This window comes from Zonotrichia albicollis, chromosome 1 (assembly GCF_047830755.1).
Source record: "Zonotrichia albicollis isolate bZonAlb1 chromosome 1, bZonAlb1.hap1, whole genome shotgun sequence".
NCBI lineage: Eukaryota > Metazoa > Chordata > Aves > Passeriformes > Passerellidae > Zonotrichia > Zonotrichia albicollis.
Genome location: NC_133819.1, coordinates 46,245,843 through 46,262,787, shown reverse-complemented (window position 1 = coordinate 46,262,787; position 16,945 = coordinate 46,245,843). Strand labels below are relative to the sequence as shown.

At 45.4% G+C, this 16,945-nt stretch overlaps 2 protein-coding genes and 1 non-coding gene across 4 annotated transcripts in view; 1 reads left to right on the top strand and 2 right to left on the bottom strand.

Annotated features, from left to right (window-relative positions):
• SACM1L (SAC1 like phosphatidylinositide phosphatase) overlaps nucleotides 1-5,239 on the bottom strand; it is a 29,555-nt gene extending 24,316 nt beyond the window's left edge. Inside the window, exon 1 of the mRNA XM_005485849.4 lies at nucleotides 5,017-5,239. Within this exon, the coding sequence (XP_005485906.2) occupies nucleotides 5,017-5,075 (59 nt within the window). The 5' untranslated portion in view covers nucleotides 5,076-5,239. The remainder of the gene's footprint in view (nucleotides 1-5,016) is intronic.
• A 96-nt stretch (nucleotides 5,240-5,335) lies between these two features.
• TRNAR-ACG (transfer RNA arginine (anticodon ACG)) lies at nucleotides 5,336-5,408 on the top strand. Its single transcript has one exon. It is a non-coding gene; the product is annotated as a tRNA-Arg (tRNA).
• An 820-nt stretch (nucleotides 5,409-6,228) lies between these two features.
• Nucleotides 6,229-16,945, bottom strand: part of LIMD1 (LIM domain containing 1) — a 32,494-nt gene continuing 21,777 nt past the window's right edge. The window contains exons 3-8 of one of the 2 annotated variants that reach the window (XM_005485848.4): nucleotides 16,841-16,908; nucleotides 15,805-15,867; nucleotides 14,335-14,465; nucleotides 13,155-13,206; nucleotides 12,397-12,465; nucleotides 6,229-11,433 (exon numbers count right to left, since the gene is read on the bottom strand). In XM_005485848.4, coding sequence (XP_005485905.3) covers nucleotides 11,296-11,433; nucleotides 12,397-12,465; nucleotides 13,155-13,206; nucleotides 14,335-14,465; nucleotides 15,805-15,867; nucleotides 16,841-16,908 — 521 coding nt within the window. In that variant the 3' untranslated portion in view covers nucleotides 6,229-11,295. Of the gene's footprint in view, nucleotides 11,434-12,396; nucleotides 12,466-13,154; nucleotides 13,207-14,334; nucleotides 14,466-14,984; nucleotides 15,053-15,804; nucleotides 15,868-16,840; nucleotides 16,909-16,945 lie in introns of those variants that run through there. The other variant, XR_012580172.1, reaches the window with a different exon arrangement.

Here is a 16,945-nt window from a genome sequence, read left to right as displayed (position 1 = left end):
ATGTTTCACATTTATTCAAAGTCCTCTTCCCATGGCCCCCTCCAGGACCAAATCTGGTGACAAAAGTGTAGTGGAGAATGTAAGACAAATCATCCCTGCTTTCAGCTCAATGGACCAAAAAGGCTTCAGCAGCTTGCAGCAGTCTGAAACAGAAATGTTGACTCTTGAGTGAGAGGGGAATCAGGGGTAAGAGGAAATTAAGTTAGCAATCTACAAAGTTGACAGAACCTGAACAAATACTACACTTTTGGGGTCACCTTTAAAAACTGCCTTAAATAAAGCTGTGCAACACAATCTGGAAAGCCTAAGGCCCTGAAAGATATTGAATTTGAGCTTCAGAAGAAGTGGGATAATTAGTGCTCTACAAAATCTCCAACAGAAAGATGATTCACTTAGTCCTTGCCTCATTTGTGCAAGAAGTTCAACATTCCTAAAATATAGTTGAGGAAGAGGCCAAGACTCCAATCAGTTCCAGCCCAAGTGGTGATTTACAACCTCACCAATCACCAGAACTAGCTAGTAGTCTCATTCACACTTAAATGCATTTTTCTGTCCTAAAATTGCTAGAGTCAAGATGATTTCCTCTCACTTGTCTTTCAGACAGGAAACTGATGAACATTGCATGCAAGAATTGGTTCATCTCCAAACTGTGCTCACCAGCAAGCCTGTATGTCTACCACAAGTTTAGACAGCACACATGCTCATTTTGATCATCTGACAGGGAGATAGTAAATGGTGAAGAAAGGATCATTCACAACTAGAAACTGCAGATTCATTCTATTTTTTAATGAAATAAGGACAGATGAAAGTCCAAGTGACAGTATTGCATAAAAAATAACAGTCAGGAAAGCAGTATTTCATAGAAGCCCACAGTGTCTGCAGTTATGAACTGGTTTTCATACACCCAGCCACATTCTGGTTTTGTATAAACTTCACATGTGACAGTGGAGCCTGCCTTCTCCCCAGCTGCATTGTCTCTGCTGTCTAGAGCCATGCAACACATCAAGGGCTCTCACCACCTTGCTGTGTCACCATCTTGCTTCCCTTAGAACTTAACAGCATGCCAAATCTTCACAAAATCTGAGTCCTTCTATTTCCTTTTTTTTTAATTAAAGGAAAACTGACCACCATTATAATGAACTATTTCTCAGTACTGCTAAAGAAGAAAGGATGTTATAAGCACAAATATTTTACATTTTTACTATAACTCACATTACTCAAGGGAGGAAGTATTGAAGAACTGCAATAACCAAATTCCCATTTCAAATATTACTGAAGGTGACTTGAATTATTTTGATAGTCTTCTGCAATTGAAACTGTGTAGATTGATGCTTGAGATAATGCAAGTCAGTAGATTTCATTCCTACAATTCAAAGTTGCAGGGGAAAAGTATTGATTCCATAAGAGAGACATTAAAAAAAAACCCAAAACCAGAACAAACCACTGCTTGCTTACATCAAGTGTAAAGTCAGACTCATTTACAGTTGTGAGATAGTATTTCTTTTGTTTATGTATTTGTTGTGAAGTTTCACTTCCTTAGTTACGCTATAAAGCAGCTCTGTGTATCCTACAGATGATGCACAGTTGCATCTCACACTTTAATTAGGCTGATCTTACACACAGGAATATTCCTGTGCTCAGGTCCAGCATGAGAGAGGACCCAGCATGCTCTAATGGCCACTAAAGATAGTGCTTCACTCAATGTCACTTAAGCCTTCTAGGCCTCAACAGCCAAATCCTTACTTCAGTAATTGATTATTTCACCATAAATACTTAACATTGCTCTAATGCAGGAAACTTTGATGTCAGCCTCTGAATACTGTAATAAAGCAACCCAGAAGCACAGCCTGTACTGCACAGAGATGCATTTGGGATCTTGAGCACAGCAAACTGCACTGCAGTGAGATACAGGATGTTAGTTTATGCAGAGTCCCAACAGTATGTTAAGTAACAGAGCAAACACACTGGTGGTTTCAGCACTCCAGAGATTCCAGATTTTCTAGGTGAGCAGGTGTGCTAATTATATGTCTCCCATAAATATTACTCCTTGAGCAGAAACAGCTCAAGGAATTGGAACATCTCCCATACAGCAGTAGTTGCTGCAGGGAGAAAAACCCCAGGATTTAGAAAACTAATGGAAACACCATTTAAAAACAACAAAGAAAAGGCACCTATTAAAGGCTACATAGTGTCTATTTCTACTGAAGTTTCACTCTAGACGAAAATAATTTACTGTATAAGGTAATGTCCTGCTCAACCAACATCCCCGAGCTTTACCATGACAGCTGCTTAGATGGAGCAGGAAGAAAGGGATTTTTATCTATCCTTTCTATAAGTGTTCTTCAAACCCAAATGCCCTTTCAGACCTCCCCCAAGCACACACACGAGTGGAAGGCACTGTGTTCCAGGGCAGTGGCTACCAAAGACTGCCAAGTACTTTCACAAAGCATGTGAGGCAACATAACTACAGGCAGGAGGAGTTAAATCTGAAACACAGCTAGGGTCATGGACCCACAGGATACTGAGAAGGTTATCAGCAAGGTAAGCCTTCATCCAAGCACAAAGAGGAAAAAAGCGATTTTAACTGAGCCAAAACAACAGTCAAGAGTTTGCTCTATTCTGCAGACACCTTTAACAATCAATTTTATGTATTAACTGGACTGGCAACTCCACTGCCAGCTGTGGATGCAATACCTGCAATAGCTGTTTGAATGTTACAGTTTATTCCTGAGGCTACCAGAAGTTGTTAATTAAATATAACAATGCCAGAGGTGACAACTGTGGATAGCAGTTTTCAGGTTCACAGTTTTCCCAATAACTGTTGCTGTAACTCAGTAAGCTCCACAAGTAGCACAAATGCCAGACATCAGCTCTTTCACTGTAACCACCTGAACTTGACTGATGACACAGGTCAAAGCACAAGGGGTGTGAACCACTGCTTTTGATAAGGTGGAGAATGCAGTGGGTTTGTTTTGAGAGCCAGAACCTGTGGCTGGATGTACAGAACGGGGCCCTGCAGAGCACAGCAGCCAGGGAAGCTCCATGCAGACTCCCCAGAAAAGGTGCAGCTGCAGCATCTGACCTTATCGTCTTGAGAGTGAGTCATCGGCCAAAAACCCAAACAGTGCCACCACTAAATCCCCAAACTGAAGTCTAGCCTGGACTTTTCATGAGAACATTCTCCTTTGACCTTGACAAGCTGGTAGGTTTGACTCATGACACAAGTTATGGCCCTTATCTTCAAATGCTGGTAGAAAGGCTGCAGCCACTATCACAACTTGGTGTAATGACAAGAAAATAAGCTCATTTTTCAGAGCACAAAACAATTCTGTTTTCATGTTGATGAAAAAACTCATGTTAAACTACATCTAAGACAGCCTTGTTCCAAAAAGATCAAAGCTTACTTTTAGCCAAGATTAAACTTTGAATGAGAGAATTTTTTACTAGCCTGAATCCAGAAAGGTGCTTTTACTTGAAAAATTCTCAGTAAGAACAACTGTGCACTACAAGTCACACAACTGCTACTCACACAACTCACCTTTGCTCCTCTGCAGCCAAAAATGTCACAAGATCAGCGTAAAGAAAAACAAATATTGCTAAGGTGACAAGAGAAGAAAAAAAAAAAGAAAGCTTTCTGCCAAGTAAAGTCTTTCTACCATCACTGATTATGTTACTCTTGAGCAACATTCAATTATCTCCAGGGTCGGTGCACCCTCATATACCTATCTAACCAAAATAAGAAGCCTGGTGACTTTGAAACACATAACAGCATTATGGCAAAGTGTTTATACAGACCTGCAAAGGATCTGTTTGCTCTGAATGCAAAAGATGACTGTCAAATGAAACTCAACAGAGCATAAAGTACAGTTAAATCAGGCTTAAGAGTCACTTTCAGATTTTGCTGCCTGAAAACGGCATCTGTAACTCAATCGTGGAGTTTCCAGCTACTGCTTAGAGGTCAAAAGCCTGGGAATGCCTTTAGGACACACAAAGACACTTCACTTTTGGCTTCAGACAGTCCTGTAGAGTCTCATGCTCAGAGCAATATCCTCGGGAGTTCGAACTGGTGTGGGGTTTATAATGGAGATGCCTCTTGCAGTGTTAACTTTGTGCTGCTTTCGGTTATGCAACTTCTGCTGCTGTATTAAGGCAGCAAACAAATATCTGGCATACACACACGTTCAAAGGGTTACAGCCTCCCCTAAAACAATTTTTGTTTTAATAATAGAATTACACTGGGTAGTTAGAAGAATTTATCTGGAAAAGTCACAGCCGGCACTGCACAGCAGAGTCCCGAAAGTTCAAAGCCCTCAAAGTTCAGTCATCGACTGGCATCCAAACCATCGCACACCACACAAAAAGCAGATTTGTGTGACGAGAGAGCGATGGGCAAGCACGCCTAGGGAACCTTGTGCTGGCAAGCGGCGCTGCACGCTGACAGCAGCGTCCGAGCCCCTGAGCAGCAGGAGGGCAGAGCCCCAGAGCTGTCCGGGCTGGGGCACCTCCGGAGAGCTCCGGGCCCAAGGCCCTGCCAAGGCACGGCCACCCGGAGCAGGGGACACAGCAACGCGGCCAGGCGGGGCTGGGATGGCTCCAGGGACGGAGCCTCCACAAGCAGCGGGCAGCGCAGGCTGCTCACGGCAAGGGAAGCCCCGCAGGCATTGACCTCCGGGACCGCGGGAGGGCGGCGGGACAGACAGACAGACAGACAGACACGGGAGCCGCCCGCCCGCAGCGCCGTGGGATGGACGGCGACAGGGGACCGTGTCCGCGGCCAAAGTCCTCCCTCCCCGTCCTCCTCCCGCACGCAGCCGCCGCCTCAGGCCAAGCCCTTCGCGGTCACCCGGGGGAGCGAGGGGGCTGAGACGGGCAGCAAGGGCGGAGGACAGGCCAGGGGAGGGCAGGGGACAGCAGGGGACGTGTGACCGTCGCTCCACCGGCGGCTCCTCCCTTCCCTTTCCCTCCTCTTCGGCAGGTGCCAGAGCCGCGCCACCCCCGTCCCAGCGGGTCACTCACAGCTTCAGGCTGGCGTAGGCCGCCGCTGCCGTGGTTCCCACCGGTGCCGCCGTCGCCATCCGTCCCCTCGGGCTGTCCCCGGCCGCGGGCTCCGCTCCGACCCGGCCGCTCCCTCCCTGCCCGACTGACGCGTCCCTGGGCCGGAGCGACGGGGCTCCGCTCGGGACAAACCTCCGCGGGAGCGCTGGCGAGCCCAGGCCGGGGCACCGCCTATGGCAGGGGAGGGCGGGGCCGGGCGGGCTCGCCAGCCCCACCATTGGCTGAGGCGGCGGGAGAGAATTGTGCTGAACTACACGGGGGCAACAGCGGCTCTCGAGCAGGGCCAGTGGCGCAATGGATAACGCGTCTGACTACGGATCAGAAGATTCTAGGTTCGACTCCTGGCTGGCTCGGCTGCTCCTTTTTCACTCCTTTTCGTATTTATATTTTTTTCTTTTCTGCTTTCAGCGAAGGATGCCGCCTACAGTCCCCCTACTTCTTATATGCCCGCAGCTACCACATCTTTGCCCTCAATGCGGGAGTCTCCAAACCTCCCAGGGCTGGGTGGTGTTACAGGGCTTCATGCCCTTGGCAGTGCCCCAGCTCAGGGACAGCTGCTGTCCACCTGGCCACCCTTCCTGATCCTGCAGGCTATGGAGTTTGGCAAGGACCAAACCTGGGGCACCTCCTGGCCCACCAGATCCAGCTGTCTGGGTGTCATGCCCCAGGTTTGGGCAGCTTCTTGCCCCATGGATGGGGAACTATAATTAGCCTATTCCTATGTATTTGTTTCATTTAGCTGACACCTCCAAGCTGCTGTGTGCTGCTTGGCCAACATCCACTCTTCGGGTCTAAGGCATCTGGTAGCTGATAGCAGGGGCACCATGGGAACAGCACCCAAAACCCCCAAGGAACCCACCCCCACCAATGCTGCAAAGGAGACTCCCATGCTGGGGTCAGAGCCTGCTCCCATGTGCAGCAAATCCCTCCCCACACCCTCAGCCTCGGACCTGGGCCTCCCCAGAAGGATACCAGAGCAGGACAGCCTCCAATGGAGCTACAGCAAATACCAGCTGCCTGCAAAGGACTGGAAATTTCCAGTGAACCCCACTGAGGTGGGGGGACAGGCACAAGGAAGAGGTTGGGAAACCATCATTTCACAGCATAACTCCCCCCACCATGGACTCTGGGCAATGACAGCCATTTTAAGTTTAGGAAAGACTTGACTCTGAGTGTTGCTTAAGATACTGTCTTTAATCACTGAAATCACAACAGGCCAGTGGCTACCAGTCTCCATTCTTTATAAATACTTAACAGCACAGAGGAAAAGAGGGCTGTGTTCACAGGAGGCTAAGGTTAGTTACACCAGCACAAATCCTAAAATATTCTCTCCTGGAGCTGAGCTTTGAAGGAAACATAAAATAACTAGTACCATTCAGTATCGTTAGGCAGGCTCTGGATTTGCTTTCTGGATGCAGAAAGGCAGAGCCTGGGGGTGTGCCTGGGTCCCTGCCTGGCCCTGCTCCGCAGACCTGCTGCGTGGGGAGGAGGGCTGGGCTGCCCACTGCAGCCCTGTCATCCCTCCACCAGGGCCACAGGGCATTCCTGCCTCCACAGGACTCTGCCATGGATTTGCATGTGGGGACAGGTTCTTCCCATCTCCCATCGTGTCTGAGTGGGCTGCAGATGCATTGCCACACCAACATCTGGCTGCCCTGGAAGAAATCAGGGTAAGGATTTTTATTGCTCAGGAAAGCTTTGCTTCTCTTAGGAAAAGGGTGGGAGAGCAGTTCCAAGCTCTGTCTGGGCTCGTGGCAGGAAGATGTCTGCCCAGTCAGCTTCAGTGAGGACAGCCAGAGCCACTGCAGCCAGCGAGCAGCAGGACTCAGAAATGGAAAAGAATAATGAACAAATGCTGTGCCACAATGAGATGCAAAGCCCTTCCCAGCTTCTCCCAGTGGCACTCACAGGATGGGAGAAAGGGAAATGTATCTGGTCATGGCCCTTCCCTGCCTGCAGGTACTGACTCCAGGGGTATTGCCCAGTGATGAGGCTGGGTCAACGTGGCATTGCATTCATGCACAGATAGTTGCTCAAAAGGCACTTACAAGCACTTGGCATGGGCACAGTGGTGTGAAAGGCAGGTGTGCCATGGGCAGCACCTGCCACACATCATGTGCATGGACACAGCCGCACACAGCACCCCAAAAGTGAGAACATAGCAAGTGGTCAAGGCCCACATGGTATTTTTTTTTTAAAGATAATCCTTTCTTTGGAATGGCCAGCCAGACCCATGGCAGCTCTTGGAAACCCAGTTTCCCCCTTTCAAGGCTGCTACATCACACCTGATTGCTGATGAAACTCCATCATCATTTACAGACTAAGCAGCTATTCACTTCATAGTAAAAAGATCTAAAAAAAAAAAAAAAAAAAAAAAAGGAGCATTTAAATCTTGAAAGACTGGGAAAATGTTTTAAAAGCCCCCAAATGAAATTCAGAAACTGAAGAGCCACAGATCTTTTCAAATGCTCTTTACCAGAGTGTTAGAAACTGCTGTTCCCTGTGTTTTAACATCAGGGCAGCTTCCCAAAATGCTTTGATCACAGGCGCTTCTTACACTTTAAAGTACACAAAAATGTCTGCTGCTTCTGTAGCTGGGGCTTTCCCCCAGCTCTTATGCAAAAATCCCTATTTAAATTAGTTTCTGTGTTTTAAGCAATAGAAATTTAACACCATGAATGAACATGATCTGAATGAAAAAATCTTTTAAGCTCTGATTCCTGAAAGCAGGCTTCAGGGAATTCACTTGAATAACTATTTGCATGAGAGTTACTCATTAACAGCACAATGGGACTTCCAAGGGTCCCTTACTTTAAAGCCAGTCAGAAGAACTTGCTGGGGGAGGAACCAAGACTAATATTTCATAGCATGTTTTCATAGCTTGTTAATAAATTAAAAGACAACAAGATTCATGTGAACAGCAAACCCCAACGTGTACCAGCCAGGACATAGGCAGAATTTAATATGTTTTTTGAAATTCTTGTGAAGAGGACACAAGGTGTCACACCTCCAGTTCCAGAGCTATTTCTCCCTTTGGGGGAGCTGTCTGAAGGCAGGCAGGGAGGGCTGAAGCTCTACAGATGCCTGGTGAAGGGTGGGGAGGAGGAGAAGGTTCCCCTCTGGGCAGGATGCCCCTGCCTCCCCCTGTGCCAGACCCACTGCCAGGCAGCTGCAGAGCTGGGGAAAACCAACAGGGACTCAGACACTCACAGCCTGGGAGAAATAATACTGAGCTTAAAGGAATTCAAACTCCCAGAGACAGAAGCAGTGCAAGTTGGCACACACAGGGGTGCAGGGCAGTGCAGCAGATGCTTTAGCCTCAAAACCACAAGCTCACAGGCTCCTTTATTCAAGAGCTTCACGCTGTCACTTCCAGCTCTTTGTAAATACAGGAAAGGAGAGTGTTAGCATTTAATAATTTATAGGGGACCTTAAAACTGGAAGTAGGGCAGCCTTCATTTCCCCAGTGCTGAGGGATACAGGATGGCTGACAGGAGTAAGAAGACACTGTGTGGGAGCAGAGGCCAAACTCTGGTGATGCAAAGAGAGCTCCTGCAAGACATCTTGCACAAACTGCTGCCCTTGAGGCTTTCCATGAAGGAAAATTATCTTTCTCCTCATTCCCTTCTCTCCTGCTTATGTTGAGGTTTTGGGGAAGGCTGCAAGGCTGAGACAGAAGTTTAAACTGCAGTTTAAAAACAAAATACCAGTCCCGATAGTGTTTTCAGATCTTTACAAAATGAAGGCCAAACAATGTGCACAAGGGCTTGATCCAAAAACTCGAGAGGTAGCAAAAGCATGAACCATATAGCAGCTGGTCTTTCAGAGGCAAGAGGTGACCAAGGCTGGTATTTCCAGCTCCCTTCAAAGAAACACTTTGGTATCTCGTTGCCTTCACTGCCAAAAGCAGCCCAGGGCACAGAACCACCTGCCCAGGACTATTTGAATTATTTACTAGGGATTGTGAGCTGGTGTTATTTTCCACCTCAGTCCCTTCAGACAGTCCTGAGATCACAGTCACACCTGGAACACCCCCTCCCTGCTCCAGCCTAGCTGTGCTGCAGGACACAAGCTGATGGGATGCATTGGGGTGAGAGCGCTATGGGATCTGCCTGGCTGTTGTTGCCCTCAATCCATTCTGCTTGGAAGCAGCACTGCTTACAGCTCCCATCCCTTTCCTAACCAGCATCTGGAGGCTAAATTTAAGGCTCTAGGAGGGCTCACATATTTGGGGTCAATTTCACCTCCTCTAAAATCATAGATAAAACTCTGAGAAGATATATTTCACAGTGCTAAAGAGCCCTCCCTTGAGCTTTCAGTCACTCACTGAAGGGATTCATGTCCCAAGCTGCACCAAAGCTCTGGATGGCTCCAAGCAGGACCAGCCTCCAGCCCCATCCTGCCAGCCCCATCCTGAAGGGCAGTGGAAACAGGCAGAGGCACTTGCAGCTGGATGGTCAGCTGGCACCATGAAACTCCAGGCCAGGCCCACCAAGCTCCCGAGGCTGGGGCAGTTTCACATTTCAGCCACGGGGAGATGATTTACAGGCAGAGACAGACAACTTGCTGCTACCTGACACCTGTGCTGCTCCAGATGGGCACACGTTGCTGTCTGACTACATCAAGTGAAGTTCAAGCTACATCCTTGCTATTGGAAAAGAGGTTTGGTTGAACTGTATGGGTTTTCAGCATGGGAATATTTTGGGAGTCCCACTGCCACGGCTCAGCTAATTTATTGTCATTTCCACACTGATCTTCAAGAATGTCATCCCATCCTTTGCCAGTCAGAACCAAATTTACACCTTCAGCCTAGATACATGAGAATTTAACTAATTTTCCACACAAAGAAAGAGTAGTTAAGATCCCCAACTGCATCTGAGGCTTTAAATTAAGAACTTTTTGTTAAACAAAAGTACCAGTACATGAGGGGCTGCACAGCTTTGGTAGGGACAGAACATGCACTGCAGGCACACCTATCAGAAATGTAACACATCAGGGGAACAGATTGCTTTGACTATAAAGCAGGGAGCGGGGGAGTGGGAGGGTCAAGAAAAGAAACAATTTGCCTTCCTGCTTTCTCAGCAGAAGGGAAAGTAAGGGCCAAACTCTCTAACCCCTTGCTCAGATAAGCTGTTATTATTCATAGGAGCAAATCTGTTTATGCCAACATACTCATCTGAGTTCAGGTTGTGGAGCTGGGCTCTAAATCCCTGTGTGACAAAGCCTTCATAACAATCCCAGGTTCACTTCCCAAGCTCTGAATAAGCACCACTATGAAACGGCTTTGTGCTGGGTAAACACCATGAAAAGAAATAGCCAGGCTGAGGGCTGAGCTGTGAGGACAAACTGGAAAACTGGAAAACCCAGGCAACTGTCTGTGTATGGAGAGCTTTTTTCCAAAGAGAGCTCTGCAAGCAAGAATGAGGGTGGATTTCCCCCATGTCCACACTTTCAGCATCCCGACCTTTCCTTTCCAAATATGATCCACTATTCAGACTGACACAGCAGACTGGCCCCTGTGTGTCATGCTGACACACAAGCCTGGGCCCCAAGTCACTGCAGTAGCTTAGCCTAACTTGTTCCAGTTTTTTGTTCTGTTTGAAATGGGATGTTGGCCTCCAGTTGCCAGACAGCATTGCCTGGTTGGTGCTTGGAGAGTTGGTACTCTTACAGCCAGACTTGATACTGGAGTTCAGGGAATTAACTGAAAGGTCTGAGGGTGCCATTTTGCATAGACTCCTTTGTTTTCCTAAAGAATGAATAAAAACGGAGAGTCTCTAAAAAGCTGGTACTAATAGGTTCAGAGAACCTGGTGAAATGTGCTTTCAGGAAACAGTAGACTGATGGGATGCTCCCAGCAGGCAGGCAGGCAAGCCAGCCTCTGGCTTTTTAATTGTGCATGGCACGATGCGAGTTCATAGGCACGAGAGCAAATTGTGCTTTCACAGAAGAATCTTCCAAAACGAGCCCAGAGGAATCTCCAGGCAGCAGAAAAAGACATGTAAAAGTAAACTGATCAGTTTAGGTAACATGCCACATTCTCGGTCAAGTAGACATGGTTTGATGCAGCTGAAACCCACAAGCGTACAAACTTGGTGAATCCAGCAAAAATCTCTCATATCCTTTGACAGGAACATTGCTGACTGGCAAGAAACATGCACAGGAAATCAGCTGAAGGTGGGGAGAGGGGGATCATGTAACAACTCTTCTGTCCCAGCTTCCCAAAGCTGGCCACAGTGACTAGTAGTGGTGCTGGTAGGCAGCTGCTGGGGTTGTGCCATTCTCTATGTGCTTCAGGTGACAGGAGTGACAAAGCAAATGTTCATCCAGTGGGTAGCAGCGATGCCCGTCTTCGTCGTTCAGCTCCATCCCACAGTCCTGCAAAGAGAGGCCGTGCAAATTATTAGAGCTTGTGCTCATCCCCAGTGTCAGCTGGGGTCTGGCTTCTAGGAGAGTCATTTGTGACAAGGACAGACAACACCCAGCCAACAGCTCCTTCCCAATAGGTCCAGCGTGTACCACAAGAAGAAAAGCATCTGATGCAGGCATTTTGATGGGCAGCCTTGTACAAATTTGTTCAAAGCAATTTTACTGAATAAGCTTTATCTTCTGGTAAAGTGCAACCCTCTGTATTTGAAATATGCTTGTGTCTCCTTACACTGTCAGGTAAGATTCACCTCTTTACATTACAGTTGTACTGATGTGAAATCAGATTGAGGAGCCAGGGCTTCTTTTCACTGCATTATAAGCACAGTGAGAAAAAAAAAAAAAAACTATATATTTTAATTCTCAATGCAGAAGTAAGGCAGCTTTCTGAGAAGCCCTGCACAGACTAAATGGTTTTTAAGAGCTGGCATCTCCTGGAATTTTTTCTTGTGCAGCCACATCCTTTCTCCAGCCTCAAAGACACATTCATTTCCCATGAGAGTGAAGGTAATTTACACCCCGCAGGATCAGTCACCACCTTAGCATTTTTCAACAATCTGACTTGGAAATCAGATACACTGATGTGATCTGGAGCTGGAGGCTTCTGGAAGGCAGCAATAGACCTTACTAAGTCACCATGTTTCCTGCATTAACAAATAAACTGCCAAGTTTGAAAAGCAGTAATTAACTGGTTGCCTGTAACTTTATGGATGGCAAACGAAATTAGAACTGAAACCCATTGCTGCAAAAACTTTTGTCCTTAATCTGGAAACTTCTCAGTCACTGACAGAAAGGGTCTCACACTGAAGGTTTGAATTGCTCAGCTGCTGTAAGGCAGGAGATTTATTTCCATCTTAAAAACAACAGCAGTTATGACTATTAAGTGCCCAGCCCCTGAGAAAGCTGCTGACCTACCTCGCAGTGATAACATTCCACATGGTAATCCTTGTCCATGGACACAACCCGAATGGTCTCATCAGACCCCTGTGAGCATTGGAGCAAAGCAGAAATGACAAAGGATTACAGCAGGATCAGACACATGCACTCTGTAGATTGCTTGCTGCAACAAAATGAATGTTGAGGAAATGCATTTGGGCAGCTGGTTGGAGACCACAAATAAATCCTGCCACTTGCCGTTATTTTTACAGTAAAGTTTCATCACAGACTGACTGCAGATATCCTCTAAAATGTGATACCAGAAGTGTAAAAATGTTCTCTGTTTAACAGTAACAGCTATCAGAAATCACAAATGAATCACTTGGTAATTTCAATAGATCACATTTTTCAGCATTGTAAATTAGTTTTGCCTAAGATTCATCTCCAACTATTAAAATGTGTTAGTCCCAGAGTGGTCACACAGAAGACATTCATGAGTACCACCAGCATCTACTGACATAAAGGAAAATTCCCCTGAACACAAAACTAGCAGCAGCATGGTCCTGCAGGAGATGAAAACAGCAGCCTGGCAGAGGAGCAATAAGCTTCACCAGTGAACAAAAGAAGGGTCACACCTCAAGAACAGTGCATGAGCTTAGACCAAAGGGTTGCACTCCAGAGGAAGCAACCATCTCTCCCCATCCACAAGCACATTTGTTTTGACACATGGTCAAGTGTGAAAGAGAGCAAGGCCTGACACTCCTCCCCCAAAGGGATATGGAATTAAAGGCTCTCACCTCGGAGGGCAGAATGGGAAGTCCACATGCTGCACACTTTGGAGCTAAAACTCTGGAAGAGCAATGAAAAATTGAAGGCAAGTTATGGATCAACATAAAAAGAGAGGTCTGTATGTTCTCAGTGATAACATGAAAAGTTGCAGCTGTAAATTACTTATCCACAGGAAAGCTTTGCATCCTCAGATCACCAATTCATTTTAGCATTTATTTTAAGGAATGCTTGGCACACGTTGCTCAATCAGGCAAAAAGAGACCTTATATCTTACACTTAGTGCCAGAAAAAATACAAAAATTTCCCTATAAAATTCTTGGCTGCTACTGAGAGATTTGGAAGAGAAAATGAGGAGGAACTGAGCAGGACTGTCCCCAGAAAAGTACATTAAAAGAAGTGGCAGTCTCTGGGCAGAAAAATTCTGAGAAAATGCCACATGACTGCACAGCTTCTTAAGGCCTTATAACACAATAATTAATTAAATTAAATTGCAAGGAAATATTAATTATTTCCGAATAACGATGCCATGCAATGGCACTAATCTTGGCAACAGGATTGTAAGAACTCTAGGCTTGGCACAACACAGAAGAGTTCCAAGGGCTGCCTGAGCAACACTTCATACTCTCCCTGCTCAGAAAATGGAGAAAGGACCAAAGCAAGCCAGAAGGACACACAAAATGTGTGCAGCTCTAATACCATAACTACCAGCTAAGAGCACAGCTATTTTATTTTACTGTCTAAATAAGAAGTGATTTTTAAAGTGGATTTATCAGTTGTTCAATTTAGAACTGGCAAAAAGTTTTGCTTTGCAGATTCAGTGGTAGTTCTTTAAAAGTCAAATTCAGCCCTTCAACAACTCAAAAAGTAAATCACATTGATTTCCACAGGCATTCACAGGCTTAACTTAAAGCAGACTAATTTTGTACATCACTGAACACCTCAGGAGCACTATTTCTCACTCTCTCTGCTTTGCAGAAGGGGCAGAGAACCTCTGAAGCCCAGAGGTTATTTGGCTTCATCAGAGTTACACAAGAATCAACAGCTGGATAAGAGGAGAGAGGAGGAGTTTCTAGGATCTAGCCCCATCCTCAAAACTTCTAACCCTGTCTCTATTTTCTCCTAACTAGCTGAAAAGCTACATTAGAGGCTTGCTGCTTGGAACATCACTGCTGTTTATTTTGCCCTTACTTGTGGTAATCCCTGACACAGTAGATTTTGTTTTCAGAGTCTACAGTGAACGGTACACCGTCCAGACACTCGTTGCAGATGACGCATCGGAAGCAGCCCGGATGATATGATTTCCCTAGAGCCTGCAGGATCTGCAACAGAGCAAGAGAAAGGAAAAATGCACATGAAGAGCCAATTAAGGTGAAAATAGTAAACACACAGCTTTACACCAGATAATGCTGCATACTCATCAGTAGGGCTGTGTCTTTTTTCCCCTGTTTCATCTGAAAAATCAGTTAACAAGGATGGAAAGGGCAGCTGGAATCAATATATAGGACCTGGCTCTACGGATATTAATTATGGGTATGAAAACAATTTAGAGACTCAGTCAAGGTGTTTAGCATGACAAAGGATAGAAATGACAGAATTTAAAGGAAAGAAAATAATTTCTGAAGTCAACAAGTAGAGAATACTTAGCAAGATCACAAGGCAAAATATACCAGCTGAACAAAGGAAATACACTTTTATATTCTCCATGAGAAGCTGAAACTGGTATTATTGCTAGGTTTTCATAATTCCTTACATACTGAAGGGCTTTGTACTTGCTTGCCTGGCTTTCTAATTAGCACAGACTATGGAAACTGTTGAACTCAACAGCTGCAATTCACTACCTGGAATACCATGGTCCGTCAGTAGAAGGATCAGACTTCTGAGTAGGAAACAGCTTCCAATTGTAATGCTTTCCAGTGTAAGCAGGCAAACAAAGATAATTAATGATAAGCATTAGAAAATGTTGGGAAGCATGCTGTGAACCAGAAATTCCTAATTTCTTTGCCTCAGCTGTAATCTTACACCACCAGCTATACCAGTCTCCCTCTGAACTTCCTATAACTGAATGCTGACCCCCTGAATGTTCCCCATCCCATGCACATCTGGAATAGATGGTACCTGCTGCAGGCTAATCCTGCTTCACAGATCTAAACTGAGGTCTGGATCACACACCCTGGGTCACACCTGCTCCCCAGAGTATCAGTACCCACAAAAAACAACGAGAAAGTGACTTAATGCAGAATACACATGGGAAGCCACAGCTTGACTGCAGGACAGAGAGGCTGAGAGAGCTGCTCTGATGCCTCACAGCAAGGGAGCACTGCAGAGCCACAACACTGCTGAGCAGGAAGCATCAACAGGATTACAAATACACTGTCCAGAGAAGTCCAAAAAAAGGATAAAAGACCTGGAGGCTCTGCTTTTCAACACCCACTGAAAACAGGCAGAGCAGTGTCTCTGCATGATGTACACTAGGGTGCCAGATTCACTTCCTTGAAAAAATCAACAAAAGGCTCAGTGGATTTTCCTTCTGATACCAGTCTTACACTAGGCAAACTACCAGATGATAACAGACAGCACTGGATATGAATATATTTTTCTTTTGATGCATTCTTGTAAAAAGCTGTGGGAGTTTTTTCTCCTGAAGCAATTATCACTTACCATGTCCATTATCAAATGACCACAAATGAAACATCTGTCAGCCGACTGCTGGAAACCAGAATACTGCAAGGACAGAAAAGAATTCACTTAAAATTTCACAAGGCCACTCAAGCATAAGCAACAGTGTACTGTGGAGTGCTAGTTGCATAGTTGTTATTGGTCCTTTTTCTGTTCTCCTTAGACAGAAAAACTAAATTTTCCAAACTTTTTTCATTACATAAAAGAATAGATGTGTCTCTGAGAGCCTAGGCTCAGAAAGAGTACAAGTTCCTATAACTTCCAAGTTCAAAATTTAACTTTAATTTAAAGTATAAAAATAAATACCATAAATGCACATGCAAATGAGGCAGTTACTAATAAGACTTATTTACATGCTTATTTGACCACATGAATCTACAAGACAAGAACCTGCTTGTGTTTATCCCATACTTATGTTATAGTATCTGTATATATAGGCCTGAAAAGCCAAATTTTTCTTTGGTTACATGGTTATAATTCTGTTGAAGATTCTCTATGGTCAGTGGTATTGTTCCGGCTCCCTGGTAGGATAGCAATCAAGTCTGGCCCACTGCAACTTTTTTGCTGTTTTTCCTGAGATCTATTAATAAGGGACTGTCTGTCATGTGCATGCATCTTGGACACAGCACATCATCTGTCTGAATGAAGGAAATGCACACCTGGAAAATGAAATATTTTAGGTGAATTTAATTCTTTTATTTTCACCCTATGTAGAATATACTGAGGAGAACAAAGATGACCTTACCTCTCTCTGACAGAAATCACTAGGATTCACCAATAAGTAAGCAAATGCAACTTTTTCAAGTCTCAAGGAAGGCTTCATCTACCATGACTCAGGGGTAGAAGGGTGTATGGATTTTTATCTGCACCAGCCAAGAAGGGAGGTGCAGATAAAAAAAAAGCTCTGGGGTGTTGCTTCATGCTTAGGTACACTTACACAAAATCCATTGAGGGTAACAGAAAGATATCCATTAAGATATCCATTAGGTCTCATCACAAGAGTCAACTGAGTGCTTACCAGGAAATCTTCTTCACAGTACACCTTTCCATTGACAAAATAAAAGGCTTTTCCTCTCAGCTTTCGACCTAAGGAAAAAACCACAGAGATAAGAAAAAGATCAGC